Below are 20,369 nucleotides of genomic sequence, written 5' to 3' on the forward strand. Positions count from 1 at the left end.
GCTCAGATGGAGGAAATTCATTTGAAAAACTCTGCATGACTTGCAGAAATATACCCCTGAATGTAGGGTTTATGGAACATAGTTGTTCCCTGTCCAGACTTGTTATGTGCTGTGCAAAGAAAACTGATGCACATTCATAACATCCCGGTTACATTATTTAATCTGTCATAAATCATGTATCCTGAGCATTGTGCCTCCAGTGTGTGTGTGGGTTCTCTCAGCATAAAGATAGCTTTATGGAGTTATGATTGGAGTGCATCGTGACCAACAACACACTCCTCATCACAGCTAAAACAGCTGGTCTTTACTGCTTTTTGTAACAGTTTTCATACATAAACACACACTAACGGACACTCTCAAACTCAATCTGGCGTGCGCACACACACACACACACACACACACACACACACACACACACACACACACACACACACACACACACACACACACACACACACACACACACACACACACACACACACACACACACCTTTCATTATTCTTAGCATCGTGCAGCTCAAAGGCATCACACAGGTTTGTCAAATTCTAGAGTTTCAGATTTTTATGAAATCCACTCTCCCCACTCACCCCAGGGTGACATTGTGAGATATCTGAAACATCTTTCCTGTGTGTGTGTGTGTGTGTGTGTGTGTGTGTGTGTGTGTGTGTGTGTGTGTGTGTGTGTGTGTGTGTGTGTGTGTGTGTGTGTGTGTGTGTGTGTGTGTGTGTGTGTGTGTGTGTGTGTGTGTGTGTGTGTGTGTGTGTGTGTGTGTGTGTGTGTGTGTGTGTGTGTGTGTGTGTGTGTGCGTGAAATGCAGAAATCCACACTTTTCCGTACACACTATGTGTGTGGGAATTATTGGATTTACTCTTTGTGTGTGCATGTGCATGTGTTTGAATGTGTGTGCTTGTGCCAACACTCACAAGTCATCTCAGAGTTTAAGGGAAACAATTGTGAGTAAGAACCTTACACTGAGCTTCAGATCTGTCCCCCTCCAAAACTCAAGATGCTGATGCTCTATCTGGGATACATCTGCAGTGCTCTAAAACATTAATGAAACAAAACGAACGTGTATGAGATTACACCATCCCGCTTTACTAATTAGATTAAATAGAAGGAACAGAGGGCATGGATGATATTTTGTAGTTTTTATAGTCGACAATGATATGGATGTATGCACATGTGTCTGTTTCTATTTTGCTGTGTAACAAAAGCTTTCTGAACCCTTTCTGTTCCCGCTTGCTTTCATCAGTCCAGGACAAGCCAGAAATGGCAGCGATGCCCTTGGCCTTGGAGAGCCGCAACTGTGTGCTCATCCGTAGGGACCTGGTGGCGCTGCCTGCAAGCCTCATCAGCCAGATAGGCTACCGCTGCCACCCTAAGCTCTACACTGAGGGGGACCCTGGGGAGAAGTTGGAATTGGTAGCTGGTAGGCATGAACACACAAACACATGCATCCACTCACACGCATTTAGTTGTTCACATTTTATCACAGGCACACAAGTGAAGAATAACTTGTATGCAGTGAGTGTTCATACCTCCAAGCTTTTGCACATTTAGATACTTTCAAGGTCCCATATTGTAATAAAAATGATTTACAAGTCTTTTTTGATAAGAAAGTTCATCCACAGAGAAATGCACACACCCGGTGACTGTTACTTTATACGAGCCGTCAGGACTTATTGTATGATTGTGATGTCACAACTATACTATATATACAGTAGGTAGAAAGTGCCATTACAGTCATTACAGTCCTTCCCTGGCTGCATAAAGGTATATTAAGGGCGCACTCACACTGTCTATTCGTACCATGCCCCGTGCTTTAGGGTGATTGCCCCCCCCTCCCTCTTCCCCTGCAGCCCAGGCCCGTTTTTTCTACTCTCATAACTTGTGCTCACGGCTACAATGTTGCTTATACGCCATCAGCCCTTGGAGATTTAGATTTGTCAGACTGTTTTTAAACGTTTCATCTGTCCAAATCTGCAGCAAACCATTCACCTCCACATCAGAATACCGCGAACCGTTCGGCGGCATCTTTTTGAATGTCCGTCGCAAGGAACAGACGTATATAAATAGACATCAGGACCGCCGTCAATGTTGTTCTTGCGCACGCTCGTGCCCGTAAATGTGCATCAGTGCTTTACTAAGGCCAACCTCTGTCAATCGGGCTGCGACCAGCAATCGTTGGTCAAATTGAATTGACTGGATTCATTTCAACTAATAAATTCAAGATATAAGATAACCTATTCAATTGTGAAAAAGAAAACTGAGAGCTGATCTGTACCTGGTCAAAGGGGCAATTGATTGGATAGGCCTACCCGCCACCACCCAGTGACCATTACTAATATCTCTTTTACACAGGCGATGTATTCAACCTGCATTTGACCGATATGAGACTGCTGTCTGCAGTTAATCTCTGCTCATCACAGGTTACAGTGACTTGACTCATTAGTGCTAAACCATATAATGAAGACATTTTGGAAGACATTATGTTGAATTCTCATCCCTAATGAAATCACAGTTTAGCAGCAGTTCAACCAGATTGTGATCAGCCGCCGTAGTGGTTTTGAGCCACGTCACTGGGGTAATCTGAAAGGGACAGAACAAGACTGCAGTTTCTTTGTAGAAATTGAGGAAGAGAAGACACAAGGACAACCATCTCTGCAGTACTCATCAATCAGGCCTTTATGGTAGAATGGCTAGATAGAAGTCACTCTGGATTAAAACAGTATATGACAGCCTGCCGGGAGTTTGCCAAATGGCTCTTTCAGGGCTCTGAGAGCATGTGGGAAATTATTGAGGATTTTATGTGGTATGATGAAACAAAAGCTGAACTCTTTGGTCTGATTGCCAGACATCGCTCTTGGCAGTCAGACCAGAGACCTTCAAAGACATCAGGTACCGTTCAACACGTAGCTAGTATGATTCCTATAAAGGAGGAAGGGAAAAAGTTTAATCAATTTAGTACTGAATCTTTTTAGATAAAAGAATAGTACAATAGAATCTGAATATCTCCCAGTTCGTTTTAGAGACAGAAACAGCAGAACATGATGACACATGCAGATGCAAGCAGAGGTCCGTAATCAATCAAAAAAACCTTACGATACAAGAGTTCAAAAAGTTACAGCGTGCTCAGATTCAATCAGATTGTGATGTAATTGAAAAACATCATGGAACACAGTAGAAAATTGTTATTCAGTTCTGTAGTCTACATGTAAGATACATAATACAATACATGAATATGAGTTTTGAAGAGAAAGCAAAACTAAGTAATTTAATTATGTGCTGTTTTCACAGCCTTCAACTTTGATTCCTCTCCTTTCTGATTCCACTTTGGAAAGTTGAGGCTTTCTTTTGTTGTTTAAAAGATCTCCTTGAATATTCATTTCAAATGTAACAAAGCAATAAAATATGGACTGACAATTGGGCCAAATAGAGAAAGGACAAAGCCCTACAGACTGCAGAGGAAAATAGATTGTTATATGAGTGCTTTTCACAGCAAATACTCTTTTTTTTTCTCTTCACCAGGTACACAGGTGTTCATGACTCGAGGACAGCTGATGAATTGTCATTTATGTGCTGGTATCAAACACAAAGTCCTTCTTCGTCGCCTGCTAGCCACATTCTTTGATAGGTGAGTATGAAGACATGCACAACTAAGCAGAACTGTTTTCATGATCCTTTAAGGGCCTACTGTAAGATTAGAGTTATTTGTATGATTCCAACACTACCACTGTTATCTCAAACCAACTTTCACACTCCATCTGTGGCCATGTTGTGCAATGCGGTTAGTTGTGTGTGTTCCCATGTTTATCTATTGTATGTGTTTGTTGCTGACTGTGCCCCCTGGTGTTGACTCTGTATCCCTGCAGAAACACTTTAGCCAACAGTTGTGGGACAGGTATCCGTTCTTCAACTAGTGACCCCAGTAGGAAACCCCTGGACAGCAGGGTCCTCAACGCTGTCAAACGTAGGTTCATTGTACAAATCATCAAATATTTACATTTCAAAAGAGAACAATGTGTCTACATGGAGTGTGTTGTTTTCTCTCTTTTTTGCAGTCTACTGTCAAAATTTCAACCCTAACTTCAAGGAGAGTGAAATGAATGTGATTGCTGCTGACATGTGCACAAATGCGAGGCGTGTCCGCAAGCGATGGTTGCCCAAGATCAAGTCCATGCTGCCTGATGGCATGGAGGTGTACCGGGCAGGAATGGGCATGGGTGCTGCTGTGGGTCTGGGCCTGGCACTGGGTGCCCCTCAACAAGGGGTGCCCCTCCCTTTTGAGCCAGACTTCAAGGCCCTAGAGCAAAGGTTGTATCCAGATCGCAAGGACCCTCTCAGGACTCACCCACCTCTTACAGAGAGTAGCCCCGGGTCTGGGGCAGCTGGAGCAGAGGCTGAAGGTGAAGTTGAAGGAGTAGTCCAGGAGGAACAGGAGGAAGATGAGGATGAAGCTGGGTTAGAGGGTGTAGATGGATCACTGGGGGCGCCAACTTTGATCGCAGGTGCTGAGGCAGGCAATTGTGGCGACACGCCGCCTGAGCAGGAAGTGGAAAGTTTTGGACAAGGTCTGAGGGTGAACGGACAGTGAATGTCCCTTTGGGCTGCCTCTCACATTGTGAAATCTGTATAACACCACATTTTCTTTTGCTTGCTCTCTTACTCATCTCGTCCACCACTCTTTCTTCTCCTCTGTGCTTCCTTAACAGGAATTATTCAGCACAAAAAGCTGCGCTCGTAGATCTTACTATACAGGAATTTGTCACACATGCATGCGCACACGTGTGCTCGTGTAAACGCATACTTACTGATACTGGATGTAGATCCCTCATACTGTAGTACAAGTAGACACAGGCCTGGCATTAGCACATTAAGAAAATCAACCCGTATTCAGTATTTACTCACAGGCGAATTGACAAAGAATGGATTGCAGCCGTTAATAGCGTCATGAATTGCGCTTCAATCGCAACCGCTATCTGCCCCACCTCAAGGTCCGAGTCACTAAAGAAATTACGCACAAACACACACCCATAAAGTTTTGCAGTTGAGCGCAAATTGCCCTGTTATGCGTCTGATTGCAATTATCCATGTGGCAAAGCATAAATGTTGCCTTTTGTGCCAGAAACACAGTTGGCAGAATAATGTCGGAGAGAAAAAGAAAAAAGACATTTTCAGACTGCGAGCTTGAGCTTCTGACCGACGAGGTGCAGAGGCATTTCTCAAAACTTCAGGCAAGGAATTTAAATGTGACAGAAAGAAACCGTATACCAGGCTGTCAGCGCTGATTGTGTTTTCAAACACATGTCCTTCAGACAGTAAAAGACGATGCCATGATTTAAAGTGGAAAACTCCGCTACCACCATCTCCCTGTAGATGCTCATAATTTCCACTTAACTGCGTGTAAGTGTGACCGTAAGTATTTCGGCACCTGCAGAAATATGGCAAAGGCCTGATAGCAGAACAAATGGCAGGAATGATTAATCATTTCAGTACAATACAAATGCAACAGCTGCTTTGCTGGTAACTGGATTCAGTTTTTTGGAAAGCAGCATCTGAAAATAACCCATGTAACCTTGGGAAAAACAGATCAGAACAACTAAGCTCTGTTAAAAAACATCTTATTTTGTTGTATGATAAATATGTATGAATATATAACAAAGATTGTATTATAATTAAAAGTCATGTATTGCATAAAACAGAACAATTTTCATTTCTGTTAAAACATGGCATCATTTTTAGGACAAAGATGAGGAAACGTTATTCTGCGAAAGCTAAAGACTTCTCGACAATCCAACAAATAATCTATCACATGGATGGAGTTGTGTTTTCATGCATATTTGTCCGTGACATATTGGATTAGATTGTCAATGTGATGCCTGTGTCTGCTCCAGACTGCCCCTACCAACCACACATATACACACACATACAGATCCATACCCACACATGTGCGAACATTTCTCACCTTATGATACTTAGCCTTTAATATCTGCACCAATCCATAAAAAATACACTGTCCAAAAAAATGTAACAATGCTTTTTAAGTTTGAAAAATCCTTTTCGATTACATCATTCTGTCTTGGAGATACAGAGAGAGACATGAACAAGAACATGCACTAAAATCCAAGCTTGCATGCATGAATACAAACAATGGATACAGAGAATTATTTAAAAAAAACAACAACAACAAAGCCACAAAACCTGCATATAAATAAGAAAACAGCTACTGTTGCCTCGAGATATGCCATTAAAGGACTTTTTTCCATTTCTCACTGGGATCTGACCTCAGTCTGACACGTTAGAACTGACCTGGCTGTAACCCAGGATCGACTGTGTTTGACAGTACCGATTGGATTTTCTCTTTTAACCATGGAGCGTGCTTTCACCACGGGTAGAGGAGACTGAATACATGGAGAATTAAGAGGAAGTGCACTACACTGAGTGGTAGAAGAGAGAAGCCCTGTTTCACTCTGATGTGTTGGTTGATTGGAAGATTACATAGCCCTGCTTCCATCCTGTTTTTTGTTGTTGATGTTGTTGTTTGTTTTTCCTGGGGGGGGGGGGGGGGGGTAAATTATTGAATAAAACTTATAAGAGCAATTTATGCTGGCTTATTGCATTTGCACTCAAAACAAGGCTAAAGGGTGGGAAACTATGGCAAAATGTGACTGTACTACAAACTGAAAATGTCATTTATTTGATGAGGAGATTGTGTGTTTAGGAAGAGAAAACTGGTCTTTCGGACTATAACTGTTTCTATATTTTGGAAGGGGAGGGCGAAGTGAAGCAATGTCGAACAGGGACATAAACCTGTATTTGTATTTTCTTTTTTTGATATATGTTCCCCTGTTTGAGCTCTCTGTCACGCATAGGGACACAGTCAAAAGAGAAATCCTTTGTTGTTTTGTGCATTAAGAGATACACTGTTGTATGTTTTTTTTCCTTCTGTTTTCCATGTCAAAGCACTTTTTAATCACAAGATCAGACCATCAAATTAAGTGAACCCAAAAGTTATTGGCGAAACTAATCAGACTTTTATTTTCCACTGCAAAAAAAATGCTAGCATTAGCAACAAAAAGAATACAGTATACGTCCCTGATATAGTTGCTCTGTTGTGCTGTGCCACCTCAAAGGTTGTGTTAACGTGTTCGGATTTTTTGGGAGAAACTTTAAGATGGCCCTGCACAAGAAACACATGGTTATAATTGCACTAGGTAATAATAATAATGACGTTTACAGTATCTAGCATTTTTTTTTTCTATTGGAAGAAATGTGATCCACCATAGATAAAACAGGGCTGTGACAGAATGGCTGAGATGATGAATGAATGTAAACTGTAGCACTGCTTTGGCGAGGGGTCCAAGCCTTGATTGAATATGGTCAAAGACTCTTTTTTTTTTTATATGACTAATTTTTCCTCAACTGTATATTCCTAGAAATGGGCCTAAAGCTTGAGTGATTTTTAAACTGGTCTTCCAAAGTGGAGTATTTCCCTAGAAAACTGAGCGAGGTTCCAGTACAGGCTTTTATTACTTTATTGTTTTTCTACTTTTGTCCCAACAAGCTCCTCATTCTTTTAGATATTTGAAAGTTAAGTGTCTCTAATGTTGAAATCATATATGTGTGTTCACAAAACTCGAGAGGTCATGACATTTTCTGCTCAAGATTTAGCAAAGTATTTCTTTATCTAATGTTTTTATTTATCAAGCTTCAGTTCCTAAAGTTGCTCTTATAAAGATATTCAGTTCTTTATTGGAACCATTACCTTAATTACTGGACTTTATGAGTGGATACCTGCCCTTCTGATTTTGTCCACCAAGGTAACAGTCTTCCCCTAAATGTATATAATTTTGGAAGTAAACCAGATTCACAGTAACTTAGCCTGCTGCCCCTCAATATTGAAACATGTCCACTGTTAAACTGTGCAGTAGCAATATTTAACATGTTTTGCTTTAACTTAGAGCAATTTAAAAATGAACGATTAAAATAAGCAGTAAATAATATAAATATACTCCACTGTAGTGTTAAAGGTGTGTGGAGCAGTGCCTTGGACTGTGACTGTGTGGGTGTGGATGCTGTGACGTGTACCTTCATGATCAGAGACGAACAAGCTAGAAGAAGAAGATTTGTGCGGGTGGGAGGCAGACATTCACTAATCTTTTCCTTTACTAAAATTGGCCTACGAGATCATTTTCTCAGTATAATGTGTTCCACATTTCATTCACTCGTCTTGTTTAGTTTGCCATCATCTCATTCAGCCCAATCAAGTTGAACTCATTACAACATTTTTTCTGCACTTCAACAGCTCATCAGCAACAACTACTGTTGGATCCCCTGGACTAACATCGTCACATTTATACGATTCAATCCATCTATTGTATTCCCTTGTCCACATCATTTAAGAGGAGGTTTTTCACTTCACTTTGGAATAGTCTTCCTCACAAAACAACCAAACATTTTACATTTATTTCCCTTGAGGCATTCAAATTTTAGCTTGTTCGCTGTTTGTCTGCCTTACTGCAAGATATGTCTGACTCTTTCCCGGCCAAAACTTCTCTGGCTTCTCTTCAGCAGAGGGTCTTTTTTTCTTGTGCAGGGTGAATTTGAACATGAATGATGTTGCACTAATAAACTGAGATATTCTCAGAGAATGTCATGGCTAACCCTTGGGAGGAGGAGCGGTTTGAGGTGGATGAAAGAAAGAAACATGTCCTGTAAAATGTATGTAATCTTATCTTCACAGTAAACTCTGTGGTTAAATTTTTTTTATTTTTTTTATTTGATGGTAGAAATATGTCTTTGCCGTATCTGCCATTCACCTTCAAGATCATTGAAAATGACAAGAAAAGAGATTGGATGCGATTGTTGGTTGAAAATGACCTGTTTTCACTTTGCAAATAAATTGTTACGGACTTTCTGAAACATTACATAGTGCTCTGTTCATCCCCCATTACTGTAAAACTGATGGGAATGGTGGTTTTGTATCCACTGAGTGGTTCATCCTGAAAACAATACATTTATATGCAAAGAGACACTTGTATCATAAAATGCATGCCATTCAGACACTCACTCTAACCCAATGAAACCTCTGATCTTTATGCACCATGTATTTTATGCTGAATAACTGTTGTCACTGTTAGCAAACAAAGACTGTGGGGTCTTGCAATGAGTAGGGTTGTATTTTTATCACACACCCTGGCCTTTTATTGAATGTTTGTGTCAAGTTTAATCTATTATAAAAATGACGGCAAAGTAGTGATGAAAAGTGGAAACTAACTACCCAGTTGAGTGTGCATTTGAACCTTCAGCAGACTCAGAAACAATGCACTAAAAGTTTGTATGTGTATGTATGTGTCTATGAACATAATGCCAGCACTTTAGAACTACTTTGAAAAATGAGAGACATAAGGTTTGGCGAACGAGGCGAAAACGCAACTTTAAAAAGCCATGTGTTCAGAGCGCTGACAATCAGAAGAGGGATGAGACCCAAAGTGCATTATGGGAGATCTGACATGACTTGCTGTGCTCTTGCTATTTGCTTTGTCTTTCTCCAGCTTGCTTTGGTCTGTGCTAGCTTACGCTCCAGAGTGGAGGGACATGGTGATGTTAACTCCAGCCTTCTTGGTAGTAATTGTATCTCTGCAACAAGGACTGACTGATAATTGACTAATACCTTGGTGCTTCGTGAACAGAGCTGTCCCATGTTGACATGGACCATATCTGTAATGCTCTGATAAGCATGGGCCGAACTTGGTCCTCAGTCTGGGCTTATTGGTAACCTCAAAATGGACATCAGTCCATACAACAAAAGAGGATCTTATCATGCAACCCTACACTTCGATCATGGTAATGTTCTTCACTATCAACAGGGCTTGGACCAGGCAAACTGGGATGGGACAATTTCAGTGTTGATACTGCTTTATGTTTCAAATGAAAAATGTTAAAATGTTTATGCGCCTTCTGACTCAAGCATCAATAATATATACGACAGAAATGCAAGTTGCCACTTTTGATGTTGCATAAGAATCTAACTTTCATTCCCATCTTGGTATTTGCCATCACCAGTTTCAGTTATGTAGTCCAATAGAACCTGATTTCTTTAAATGCAATACAGAAAAATCTGCTTTCTAATAAAAGTCCTTACTTCACCATACAGTATCGACCTCTTCTTTCTTTTGTGTCTGTTTGTATGCAGTTATGTTGTTGCTTTAAGACATCTTCTGGGATTTGTTCAGTGCTGGACCCGAAATGCTATGTGACTGATTTATGTCCAAAGTCCTCTGGTTCATTGTTAGATTGATATTAATCCAAGCAGGATGGAGAAGTGGACTAATGGCTTGGTGTGTTTTTGGGAAAAGGTAAATGGCATTTCTTTGTGAATGTGTGTATTATTTTAAAAGCTGCATTGGAGCGTAATATATTCTTGTTTGCCTTTAAATGTAAACCTAGGTTATTCCAAACATTTGTCAGACATTGTCCCCATTTTGTAAATGAGCTTTAATGTGATGAGAATTTTTGCTAGGAAATAAGTAACGTCTCCATATTCATCAAGGCTATTGAACACAAAATGAAATACTTGATGGTAGGGCATCATCTATGCATTATAGGGGGATGCATTTTGTGGCAGACCGACAATTCAGTCTGACTGAATTTGTTTCCCCTGTAACTTTTTCTAGGACATAATTAACTTCTCCTCATTCACCACGGCTATTAGGCATAATCTGATGTATACACAAAATAAAAAACTTGATGGTAGGGTAACTTTTGTGTGTTATAGAGAGGGGATACAGAATTTGTAATCTCTTCTACTTTTGCTAGGTAAGAAGAAACTTAGCAATATTCACCAAGGCTATTGGTACATAATGTGAAGTAAAACACAAAATAAAATACTTGATTGTAGGGCATCATTTGTACTTTTGCTCAGTAACTTTTAATATATTTTTTGTGTTTGTCTTGTCTTCAAATGGGACCTCAGGTTATTACAAAATATGATCCAGATATTGTCCCCATTGTGTACAGGAGCGTGAGTATGACCTGTGGTTATGAACTCATGGCATCTTTTATTTGTAATTATCAGAAATTACAATCATAGTCAGATGTGAATACACAAGACAATTTCAGCGGTCAGAATAAATCACATACAGTATGAGATACACATACAACACAAATTGATAAATTATTATAGGATACACAGTAAATCACACCACAAAAGGGGTAAATTCCTTATATAATAAGAATAAATAGAGGATGAAGCAAAGTAACTGATATGACTTCAAGGAAGTTCATCAAATACTTTCCTCTAACACAATAAATCCGTATAAATCTTTTTCAGGGAATCAGGGAAAGGGATTTGAGAAGTGACTAAATTCCAAAAAGAGGGAATAAGTGTTGCAAAGAAAGAATCTTTCTTTATGAACTTTATTTGCAAATTCTCACAAACATAAGAGACGGACCAGACAGTTGCAGAACAGTTCGGCATCACATTTAATAACAATAATAATAATAATAATAATAATAATAATTATTATTATTATTATTATTATTATATGACTGCTTTATATAATAATAATAATAATAATAATTATTATTATTATTATTATTATTATTATTATTATTATTATTATTATTATTATTATATAAAGCAGTCATTTTTCCTTTTAATGAACATTACAATCTTACATTATGATGACATAACATACGTACATTTAAGAATATAAACAGAACTTGAATACACCACACGGTGATACTTGGACACGTCATCAGTGATAAACAAATATACAATAAATCCAAAGAAAATCAATAAATACAAAACAACTGAATTGAGAGGTAAGCTATATAATCACATGTCCTTGAAATAATCTCGTAGTATAGCAGCTGTATAAATACTTATAATTAACAGTTTGGATAGACTCAAAATAATTCCGAAATTCAACTTTGAAGGGATTAAAGGTCGGCCGAGATGTGACAATTTAAAGGTTGTTTTATGTGCTGCTCTGGTATCTACTTGTCATCCTACGTGTCTATGACGTTTTTTATGGCAAAAAATCGCGCGGCGTGTGTTTCGCTTTCGTGAGAGACCAATGTGGCTCACCAGAAATTAGTCTCAAATACAAACAAGGAAGGAATAAACTAATACAACACGTCGGCTCGGACAAGAATAGCCTCTGTGCTTCAAAATGAGCGACGACACGGACTCCCCTCCTGAGAGGGAAATGAAGGTAACGTTATATCCCGTTATCTGAAAGTAGTGTTGACAGGTTAGCATGTGGAAGCTAATTTTGCTAGCACTGTGTCCGTTCATCTTCAATGGCTCTGGCTAGCTTAGCTTGTTGGCTAGCTGGTCTGGTTTTAGTTTCTTTGTTCCGTTAACCCTAACCAAAAAACATTTACAGACTCAATTTGAAGTTAAACACAAATAACAGTCAGAGACGTCGGTAACGGTGTGAAAGTCTGGCAAGAAAAAGCAACTTCTAGCTTCTTATCTAGTTTGTAGCCAGCTAGCATACCATAGTAGCCATTAGGGCATTAGCTATACTACATCATACAACGTTTTGCTCATTGAGAGTTGAATGTTAACTCGAGGTTAGGTTATTTAACAACCCATTGAGTGTGAAATTAAGTCATTATAAAGTCTTGTTCAGTTGCCAATATGTGGCTGTAAGTCAATCAACGCATGTAATGATTAGCATCATTGGCTAACGTGACATCACTATACAGCATATTATTAGCCAAGATTTTAACTTTCATTGCGCCACTAAACCAAAAAGTAACGTTTAAAGTAGCCAGATACGTTTTTCAAAGGGCAAGTGTGCCGCTTCATATGTCTCGCAGATACAGAAATATGGCTGCACATTATAATAATACAATATAATAGTTAGTGCACATGCCATGGTTTCATCAAGCATGTTAACAGTATGCTTTTCTTCCTAGAAGGGGTCACGGCTCAGTTATTGTTTATTAAGGATCACCAAAAGGCATCACTGTAGTGAAGACTATTCTCCCTGGGGTCCAACACAAGACAAACATAAACAATTGTTATAAAGTACCATACATATTGTTATGTCAGAACAATGAAAAAATAGTAGCACATTTATAACACAAGGGCATAGTAGCATGCTTTTCATGTTATAGAACAAAAACAGCGACATGAAATAAAATAAACACTTTAAAAAGACCAAAACGAATAACAGAATAAATCAGGTTTTAACTTAATCTTCTTACTGATAACAGCTTTTTTTGTTTCTTTTTGAAGCTTAAAATATTTACCATTAGGATTAAATTTGGAGGAAGGCTGTTCCAAAATGTTACAGCTCTATTACTATTTTTTGAAGTGCATTGGTTCTGGGCAGAGGCAGCGTATACCCATAACATAATGCCAGTCTGGTATAACCATGTCTATTATTGGTAGGTAATAGCTGCGAGAACAGACTGGTGGGTTTGCGTGATGTTGCTTAATGTTATTGAACTGGAGCCACATATGTTTACCACTGATAATTGCTCACCCTGAAGTAACAGGCAGTGCTTGTTTTTCTTTTTTCAGGATTTCCAGTTTCGACAGATGAAGAAAACAAGAGTCTTTGACCCTGCCGAAGATTTACCAAAAGAAAGAACTAATCTGCTTGCCATCTCAAACAAATTTGGTTTAACTTTTGTCGGGTTTGATCGAACATTCAAGGTTTACCTCACAAAAGATATTCTGGCTGCTGATAGATTTGACGGCAACACCAACGAAATAGGTACGAATTTGAATATTTGCATCAGTTTTGCACTTCTTTGTCATGTAATTCATTCATGTCTCCTACTCTCAATTAACTCCAATTTTCTCTGTCTTGTAGTCGAGGGGGTTGCAGCATTGGCAGAGGTGACAGGGGAACTGTCCCTGAACCACTTGGCTCTCAGTTGTGATGAACTTACTTTGTCAGTATGTGGCATGTCTGAGGAGGCCGCTTTGTCCCTTACATTCTATGATGTCCGCACCTTCATGAACAAGGTGACTACTTTAGTCGTAATGTATTTAATGTGCCAGTGTATTAGAAATGCATCATTCTTAATTCCACTTTTGTCAGGGTTTTTATATTCATGTACAGTAGGGCTGGACACAAATATATGACTGTTTATATATGATTCGTTGGGCAATTCTGGGATTTGGATACGCGTTTTTTTATTTTTTCGAAAATGGATAATAAATATAATACCTTTAATTAAACCAAAAGACATTTGTTGCAGCAGGGTGTTTTTATTTCAGCTCAGTGTGAGAGTCGTTTTGCTGTCATACAAGCGCTTTTCTCTCAGCTGGGTGCGAAGCAGGGAGCTGCAGGTGGCTCAGCAGTCCACTAACTTCTTCTGCTACCAACATTACGTGTTTTGCTTCAACAATGTCAGGCTAAATGAAAATTCAACACGATTTTCTGAGCAGAGAAGTCCACTAGGCGCTAAGTTATTAAGTCCACTGAAACACTGCAGTACTGTGCCGTCCATTTCAGCTGAAAACGGGGAAATGTCTTGCTGAGTCGCGTTATAACTGAGCAGTTTGATGTTTGTAGAGGTCTGTGTGGTGATACTGCAGCAGCTGTAGTTGTTGTATTTAATGAAGATAAACACGGTTTATGGTCGTGTGTCTTGCCAATGCGTTAATAACCGGCTATCTGGCTCCTTCCCGGTTCATGCTCAGTTTGTTATTTGCAAATATTACAAGGTATTAAATAATGAAATAATTTTATGGAAATTGAATGAATTTCCAGATTCATATATTTTAGTTTAAATGTGATAACGTCTCATGCCTGGAAATTCAGTTATTAACCTTTTTTTTTGCCTTTCTAGGCAAGACTACAGAAGCTACCTTTTGCATCACTGCTACCACCAGTAGACCCTGGCACTTTAGTGCAAGACCTGAAGTGGAATCCTGGACAGCCATCCATGTTGGCCGCCTGTCTGTCTGACGGCCGTATGATGATTTTGGATGTGACCGACAATGTCAAAGTGCAGGCGGAGCTACCTGCTTCCAGTGGCATCACATGTCGTGAGTGAGACTCTGCACACAATAGAAAACTTGTCCATATCTCTTTTGTGGCTCAATTTTAATTAATGTACTTTGTTTCACACAGTTTGCTGGAGTCCAAAAGGAAAACAAGTCGCTGCAGGAAAAATGAATTCAACAGTCAGTCAGTATACACCGGTAAGTTAACCTAATTCACCATGATCAAAAATAAAACACTTCTTGCTACCTATAAGCTACGGCATCCACCGACTGACAAAATTAATAACTGATTTTCTCCTCTGTTGAAAAGGCACTTGAAGAAAAAAAAGTTATCCCATGTCCACACTTCTACACCTCTGATGAACCTGTCAAAGGTAATAAAATTAAATTAGATATGTGTTGTACTCATGCCTAAACTGGATTATTAATGGCTCCAATATATTACATATTCTAATTTAGTTTTACTCTCATCACTGTGTCTTTCCCATTGTCTCTCACAGTTCTGGATGTGCTGTGGCTGAGAACGTTTGTGTTTGCAGTGGTATATGCTGCTGCAGATGGGTCCCTGGAGACCCCTCCTGAGCTTGTGTTGATCTCCCTCCCAGTGAGTGCGCCCTACATCCAAAGTCCACTTAATTCACCGAATCACATTTGGATTACTGTCAGGTTGCACCTCTGCAGGCTTCAGTGTTTCATATTTATCGTCTCATACATGTGGAAATATTTACTCCATATGGCCTCAACAACAAAGTAATGCAATAAATGTAGAATTAGATGCTAGTGCAAGTTATGGATTCATATAGTTACTGAGTTTGCAACTTATCGTAAATCTCCTTATTCATGTGTTATTGTGTGATTTGTTTTTGTTCGTTTGTAGAAGAAGGATGAGAGGGTGGAGATAAAGTATCTAAACTTCAGTGAGACGGTGTACGGCAGCTGTACTGAACGACAACACCACTACTTCCTTAGCCATGTAGAAGACTGGTAAGAATGATCATGATTTACAGACATGGATGTTATAGGAGACAACCCAAAAGCATGTTAAATGTGTGCTTATTATTTCAAACTCAAAACGTTTGTTTTAAATCAATGTCATGTTAAATTGGTGCAATGTTTTGCTTTTGTTTTATTTAATCCAGGGACCTTGTGTTTGCGGCATCAGCTGCTTCCATTGAAGTCAGTGTCATAGCTGCCAGACAGGAGGACAAGGTACCTAATTAAGTAAAAAGCTTAAGATGTTACAGGTCTATCTCTCTATGATGGATTTTTATTTAGAGAGAGACGTAAACTATCATATCAACACAGTACTGAATGAAAAACGTGACATGTAAACATGTAAAAAGGTATTCGCACTTGCCATTTAAATTATTTATGCTAGCAGAGCTTTCCCCTCTACAGTCAATAAAGCTTATGGCAAATACTTAACTATCCCTCTCTAGGCCAGTTATGCCAGTTTTATGGATGTTGTGTATAAGTTTTTTTTTTGTGAATTAGGTCTCCACTGCAAAACAAATAATATTATCTTGGATCTTTGTTGTTGAATTAGACTGATTACATTAAGTTCTGATATTCAGTGTTTTCTGTGGAAAAGACATGTTGTGATGGCCATAAATATTTTTTTATCTTTTTAGATCTGGGAGCTTTGGATCCTAGAAGATGCGAGTAGGGCTGAGCTTCCAGTGACCGAGACAAATGAAGACACTCTGCCCCTTGGCTTAGCCATAGACTACACCAGCCAATTAGAGATCCACATCAGTAAGTGAATTTGACTTTCTTTGTACTTCCTCTCTTCACCCATCTGACCCAGTTTGCACATCTGCACAACAAAATTACTCTTTTTGTTTTTTTATTCATCTTCAAAACCGAATAGTCGTCTATTAGACAATTCAATCCGGGGAGCCTGATTCGACAGCCAATCTCACAGTTGAATCGTCGCAAAGAGTAGTTATGAAACAATGTATTATTCCATTCTTGCTCTGGGGGTGCTGATTGTCTGATTTTTACATGTAGATGCCTGGTTTCTCCCAATAAATCATGATAAATAGCCTATTTGGGTATAAACATAAGCCTATTAATGAATACTGTTGCTAAAAATGTGAAAAAAAACTCATGTGCTTTTAATCTATCTCTATCTCTAATCTATCAACAGTGTGAGTGCAACCGTACCGCGCGTTTGGGAGAGGTGGGCTTTTGTAAAGCACGTTTGCACGAGCACAAGCACAAGGCCTACAGTTGTTCTGACGTCATTTTATGTGCGTCTGTTCGGACATAGAAAAAAGAAGGACAGACCATGCGCGGACATTTAAAACAATGGCACGAAAGGTTCACGTTGGTGTGATGCGGAGGTGGAGTGTTTACTGCAGATTTGGTCAGAAAAACCACAAAGCCAAAAATGTTACCATGTTTTCTGCGCTGCTTTCCATTATGTGGCCGAAAGACCGCGCACTTTTGTAAACAAAGCGACGCATCGCGATGAAGTCAATCAATGCTTAATTAGCCTGTATTTAGTTCATCTTATAAGCCAAAAAAAGGCACTATCATCAAGACGTTAGCATTGTTTCAGCCTTATGAGTCTTTGTGTATGTCATCATGTCAAAATGTGGTCCTGGAGATGCCTATTGTAACAAGAACTAACACAGAGTATTATTTTGCTCTGTGTTTATATGTTTGTCTGCAGCCGAGTTCAAAAATGGTTGTTCTCTGAGTAAGGGCACAGGAGGTAAGGGGGTAGAAAGTAGGAATGGGCTATTTCCCCACCACGGAATGCACTGACTTTTTCAGCAAAAAGTTAAATGACGGTATGGACGACATTGAGAGAATCCAACCAGTTTAGGCAGGTTTGTACACCATCTGCCAGCAGAGGGACAGCCCATCCCCATAAGCCTGTTTAATTGAACATGCATCCTTAGAATGTTTCATACTGTAGCAGGTATAATATGTTTTCCTGTTTTTTTTGTTGTTGTTTTTTACTTCAAAGCACTGCAGCTTTTTCCATTGTCTTCTCGGATGCCTAAAAAACTGATTTTTCTGGTATTAAGTTGTTTGTAGGCATATTTAAAAAGGGGGGTCTATTTAATAATAGTTGGTGTTATCTCATGGAACCACATTCAATTTTTGTTTAACTTCCAAAACATTTTTATGTTCACTCCCCTAATGATCCAGTGAAGCTGAAACCTGTCAGGTTTCTTTGTGCATACAGCATTCACTGCAGTGCTCTTCTGCAGCATGTGTAAAGAATAGTGATAAGCTACCGTCTCAGTACACTGTTTTATCTTAAATGTCCTAGTCTGCCAGACATTCACGTAGAGCTGCTGTTGCTGTCTAGTCACATCTCTCCCACTCACTGCAAGAACTCCCTCCCCAGCAAAAAAAACCCTGCAATTTGAGCAACATCTTGACATGATTGTAGTCTGATCAAAACCTTTATCCGAAGCGAGACATTAAATAGAGAATGTGAAGGGAGGGTAACATGAGTTATCTGTGGAGAGAAAATGCACTCATTAAAATGGCTCAGACATGCTAGAGGACCACAACAAACACCAAAGCCCAGACAATCCTGTCCCAGAATGCTGATGAGGTTTACCCTGTGCCTCTCCCTTCTGTTCACTCTCTTCTACCCGTTTTGCTTCTCACTATGTTTGATTTATATTACACTATACTATAACTAGAGTTTCGTAACCGAGATTGAACTAAACATTAGATGCTATATTTTTGTTGTTGTGCCCTGCATCGGCTGCTTAGTTTGTGAAGAACGATCTTGAAAATAATACATGAATATGTATTTGCATATTGAACATTGTTTGTGGGTGTATGTGTGCAGTAGATATAGCTTTCTGTTTATGCAGACAATGAAATACCAATATGCTGTCATAATGTCAAAAGTATACTTGCAGTGGGTGCGATGAATATACAGCAGACGCAAAATATAGTGTAATAGTCAGAGAGGTGGGTTCTTGGTAATTAATCAAACACTGAAATGTACTTAGAGCTACTGCTGGCTTGCCCCGATGACAGTGAAAGTTATGAGGAATATTTGTCGATATGAGTCAGCTGTACTATGTCCTCTTTGTTCTCTACGAAGAGGACAAAGTGTTCAGTGTACTTTTCTGACGTATCTGAAATGACTAGTATCAACTCTGACTAATGCATCTTTAATTTGGGGCGTGAATACTCAATTTCATCATTTAAATGTTAGTTCAGACTGGTTCTGCCATTTTTGTTTGCAGCCCACAGCTCACTGCATGATTTTGGAGAGTGCAGGGAAGTGGGTGGAAAGAGCAGGAAAGAGTTTGGGGGTTTGGCAAGAAGAGGAATGCGGTGGACTGTTTTACCAAATGAGTCGTCTTAGGACAGTTGTCTCTGTCCACGACTACAATGTGTCTTTTTGAACACAGGGTTTATTTTAAACACCGGGGGCAAGAATGAGCCATGGTCAATGAGATTAAGTACAGCACTAACATACATTCTTTGTGCTCAAATACTGTCGACTCTTTTATGATTTAAGGTGTCAAATGGCATTTTGCCATCATAAACATCGCAAGCATACAACACTTGCTGTTGATCATTTCCCCCGTGCTGTGGTGTGAGATTCAACCACAAAGCTGTGAAGAATGCTAAATAATATTTTACAAAAGTTTGTTACTGCTCAATGTAGATTACACATGCTTGTGGCTCTCAATTCATAGACTCTATACAAAACTACAAGAGAGCTACAGAATGTTCCCGGCTCTCTGTTCTGTGCATGTCTGTGTGTTTTAGAGGTTTTTTTTGGTATGTTCTGTGTTAATATTTTTTCATTCTTTTTTTAATGTGTATAATATAGACTGCAGTAAATGTGTCTGAATGTCTGTATCTTGTCTTTTCACTCTCTCACAGCTGATGAGAAGACCTTGCCCCCTGTGCCCACTATGATGATGCTATCCACGGAGGGATTACTCTGCCCATTTGCTCTGCTCAACCTCAACCCTGGGGTAAAGCAATTGGTGTCAGCCCCCACTGTCCTCGCCTTGGAGGGGGAGAGACAGCCCAAGCCAGGTACAGTGAGCAAGCCGGTGAACTATACTGATGTTTTAGTATAAAATGTTGAGAGTGCACTGCACAATTATTCATAATCACACATTGCAATGTTACATTTCCTCAAGTGATAATCATATAATTCAGTGATACCATAGTGTGTGCAAGATTTCCCATTTCCTTGTGTGATATCATCATAGGCTGTTGACAAACACTTTACATATCTGAAATGTCAACCATTGGTTTCTAAATGATCATTGTAAGTGTGGTGTTTGGTACGACAGCTCAGTTTAACAGCCTGAGAATCCCATCAACCAAGCAAACGCTTCCATATATGTACCTCATTAAGCTTATCTGAATGTCCTAAAGGAACAAGGC

At 39.3% G+C, this 20,369-nt stretch overlaps 2 protein-coding genes across 4 annotated transcripts in view; both read left to right on the plus strand.

Moving 5' to 3' along the window:
- The window catches only part of nacc2 (NACC family member 2), a 30,357-nt gene extending 23,847 nt beyond the window's left edge, over nt 1-6,510 (plus strand). The window contains exons 4-7 of the mRNA XM_083929654.1: nt 1,254-1,430; nt 3,530-3,635; nt 3,874-3,971; nt 4,063-6,510. Of these exons, the coding sequence (XP_083785780.1) occupies nt 1,254-1,430; nt 3,530-3,635; nt 3,874-3,971; nt 4,063-4,595 (914 nt within the window). The 3' untranslated portion in view covers nt 4,596-6,510. The remainder of the gene's footprint in view (nt 1-1,253; nt 1,431-3,529; nt 3,636-3,873; nt 3,972-4,062) is intronic.
- A 5,558-nt stretch (nt 6,511-12,068) lies between these two features.
- Nucleotides 12,069-20,369, plus strand: part of nup214 (nucleoporin 214) — a 32,551-nt gene continuing 24,250 nt past the window's right edge. For all 3 annotated transcript variants that reach the window (XM_083929553.1, XM_083929554.1, XM_083929555.1), the window contains exons 1-11: nt 12,069-12,219; nt 13,542-13,737; nt 13,837-13,991; nt 14,822-15,020; nt 15,106-15,176; nt 15,289-15,352; nt 15,479-15,582; nt 15,856-15,962; nt 16,118-16,187; nt 16,610-16,733; nt 19,854-20,012. In XM_083929553.1, the coding sequence (XP_083785679.1) occupies nt 12,178-12,219; nt 13,542-13,737; nt 13,837-13,991; nt 14,822-15,020; nt 15,106-15,176; nt 15,289-15,352; nt 15,479-15,582; nt 15,856-15,962; nt 16,118-16,187; nt 16,610-16,733; nt 19,854-20,012 (1,291 nt within the window). In that variant the 5' untranslated portion in view covers nt 12,069-12,177. The remainder of the gene's footprint in view (nt 12,220-13,541; nt 13,738-13,836; nt 13,992-14,821; nt 15,021-15,105; nt 15,177-15,288; nt 15,353-15,478; nt 15,583-15,855; nt 15,963-16,117; nt 16,188-16,609; nt 16,734-19,853; nt 20,013-20,369) is intronic.

This window comes from Echiichthys vipera, assembly GCF_963691815.1.
Source record: "Echiichthys vipera genome assembly, chromosome: 16".
NCBI classification, from domain to species: domain Eukaryota; kingdom Metazoa; phylum Chordata; class Actinopteri; order Perciformes; family Trachinidae; genus Echiichthys; species Echiichthys vipera.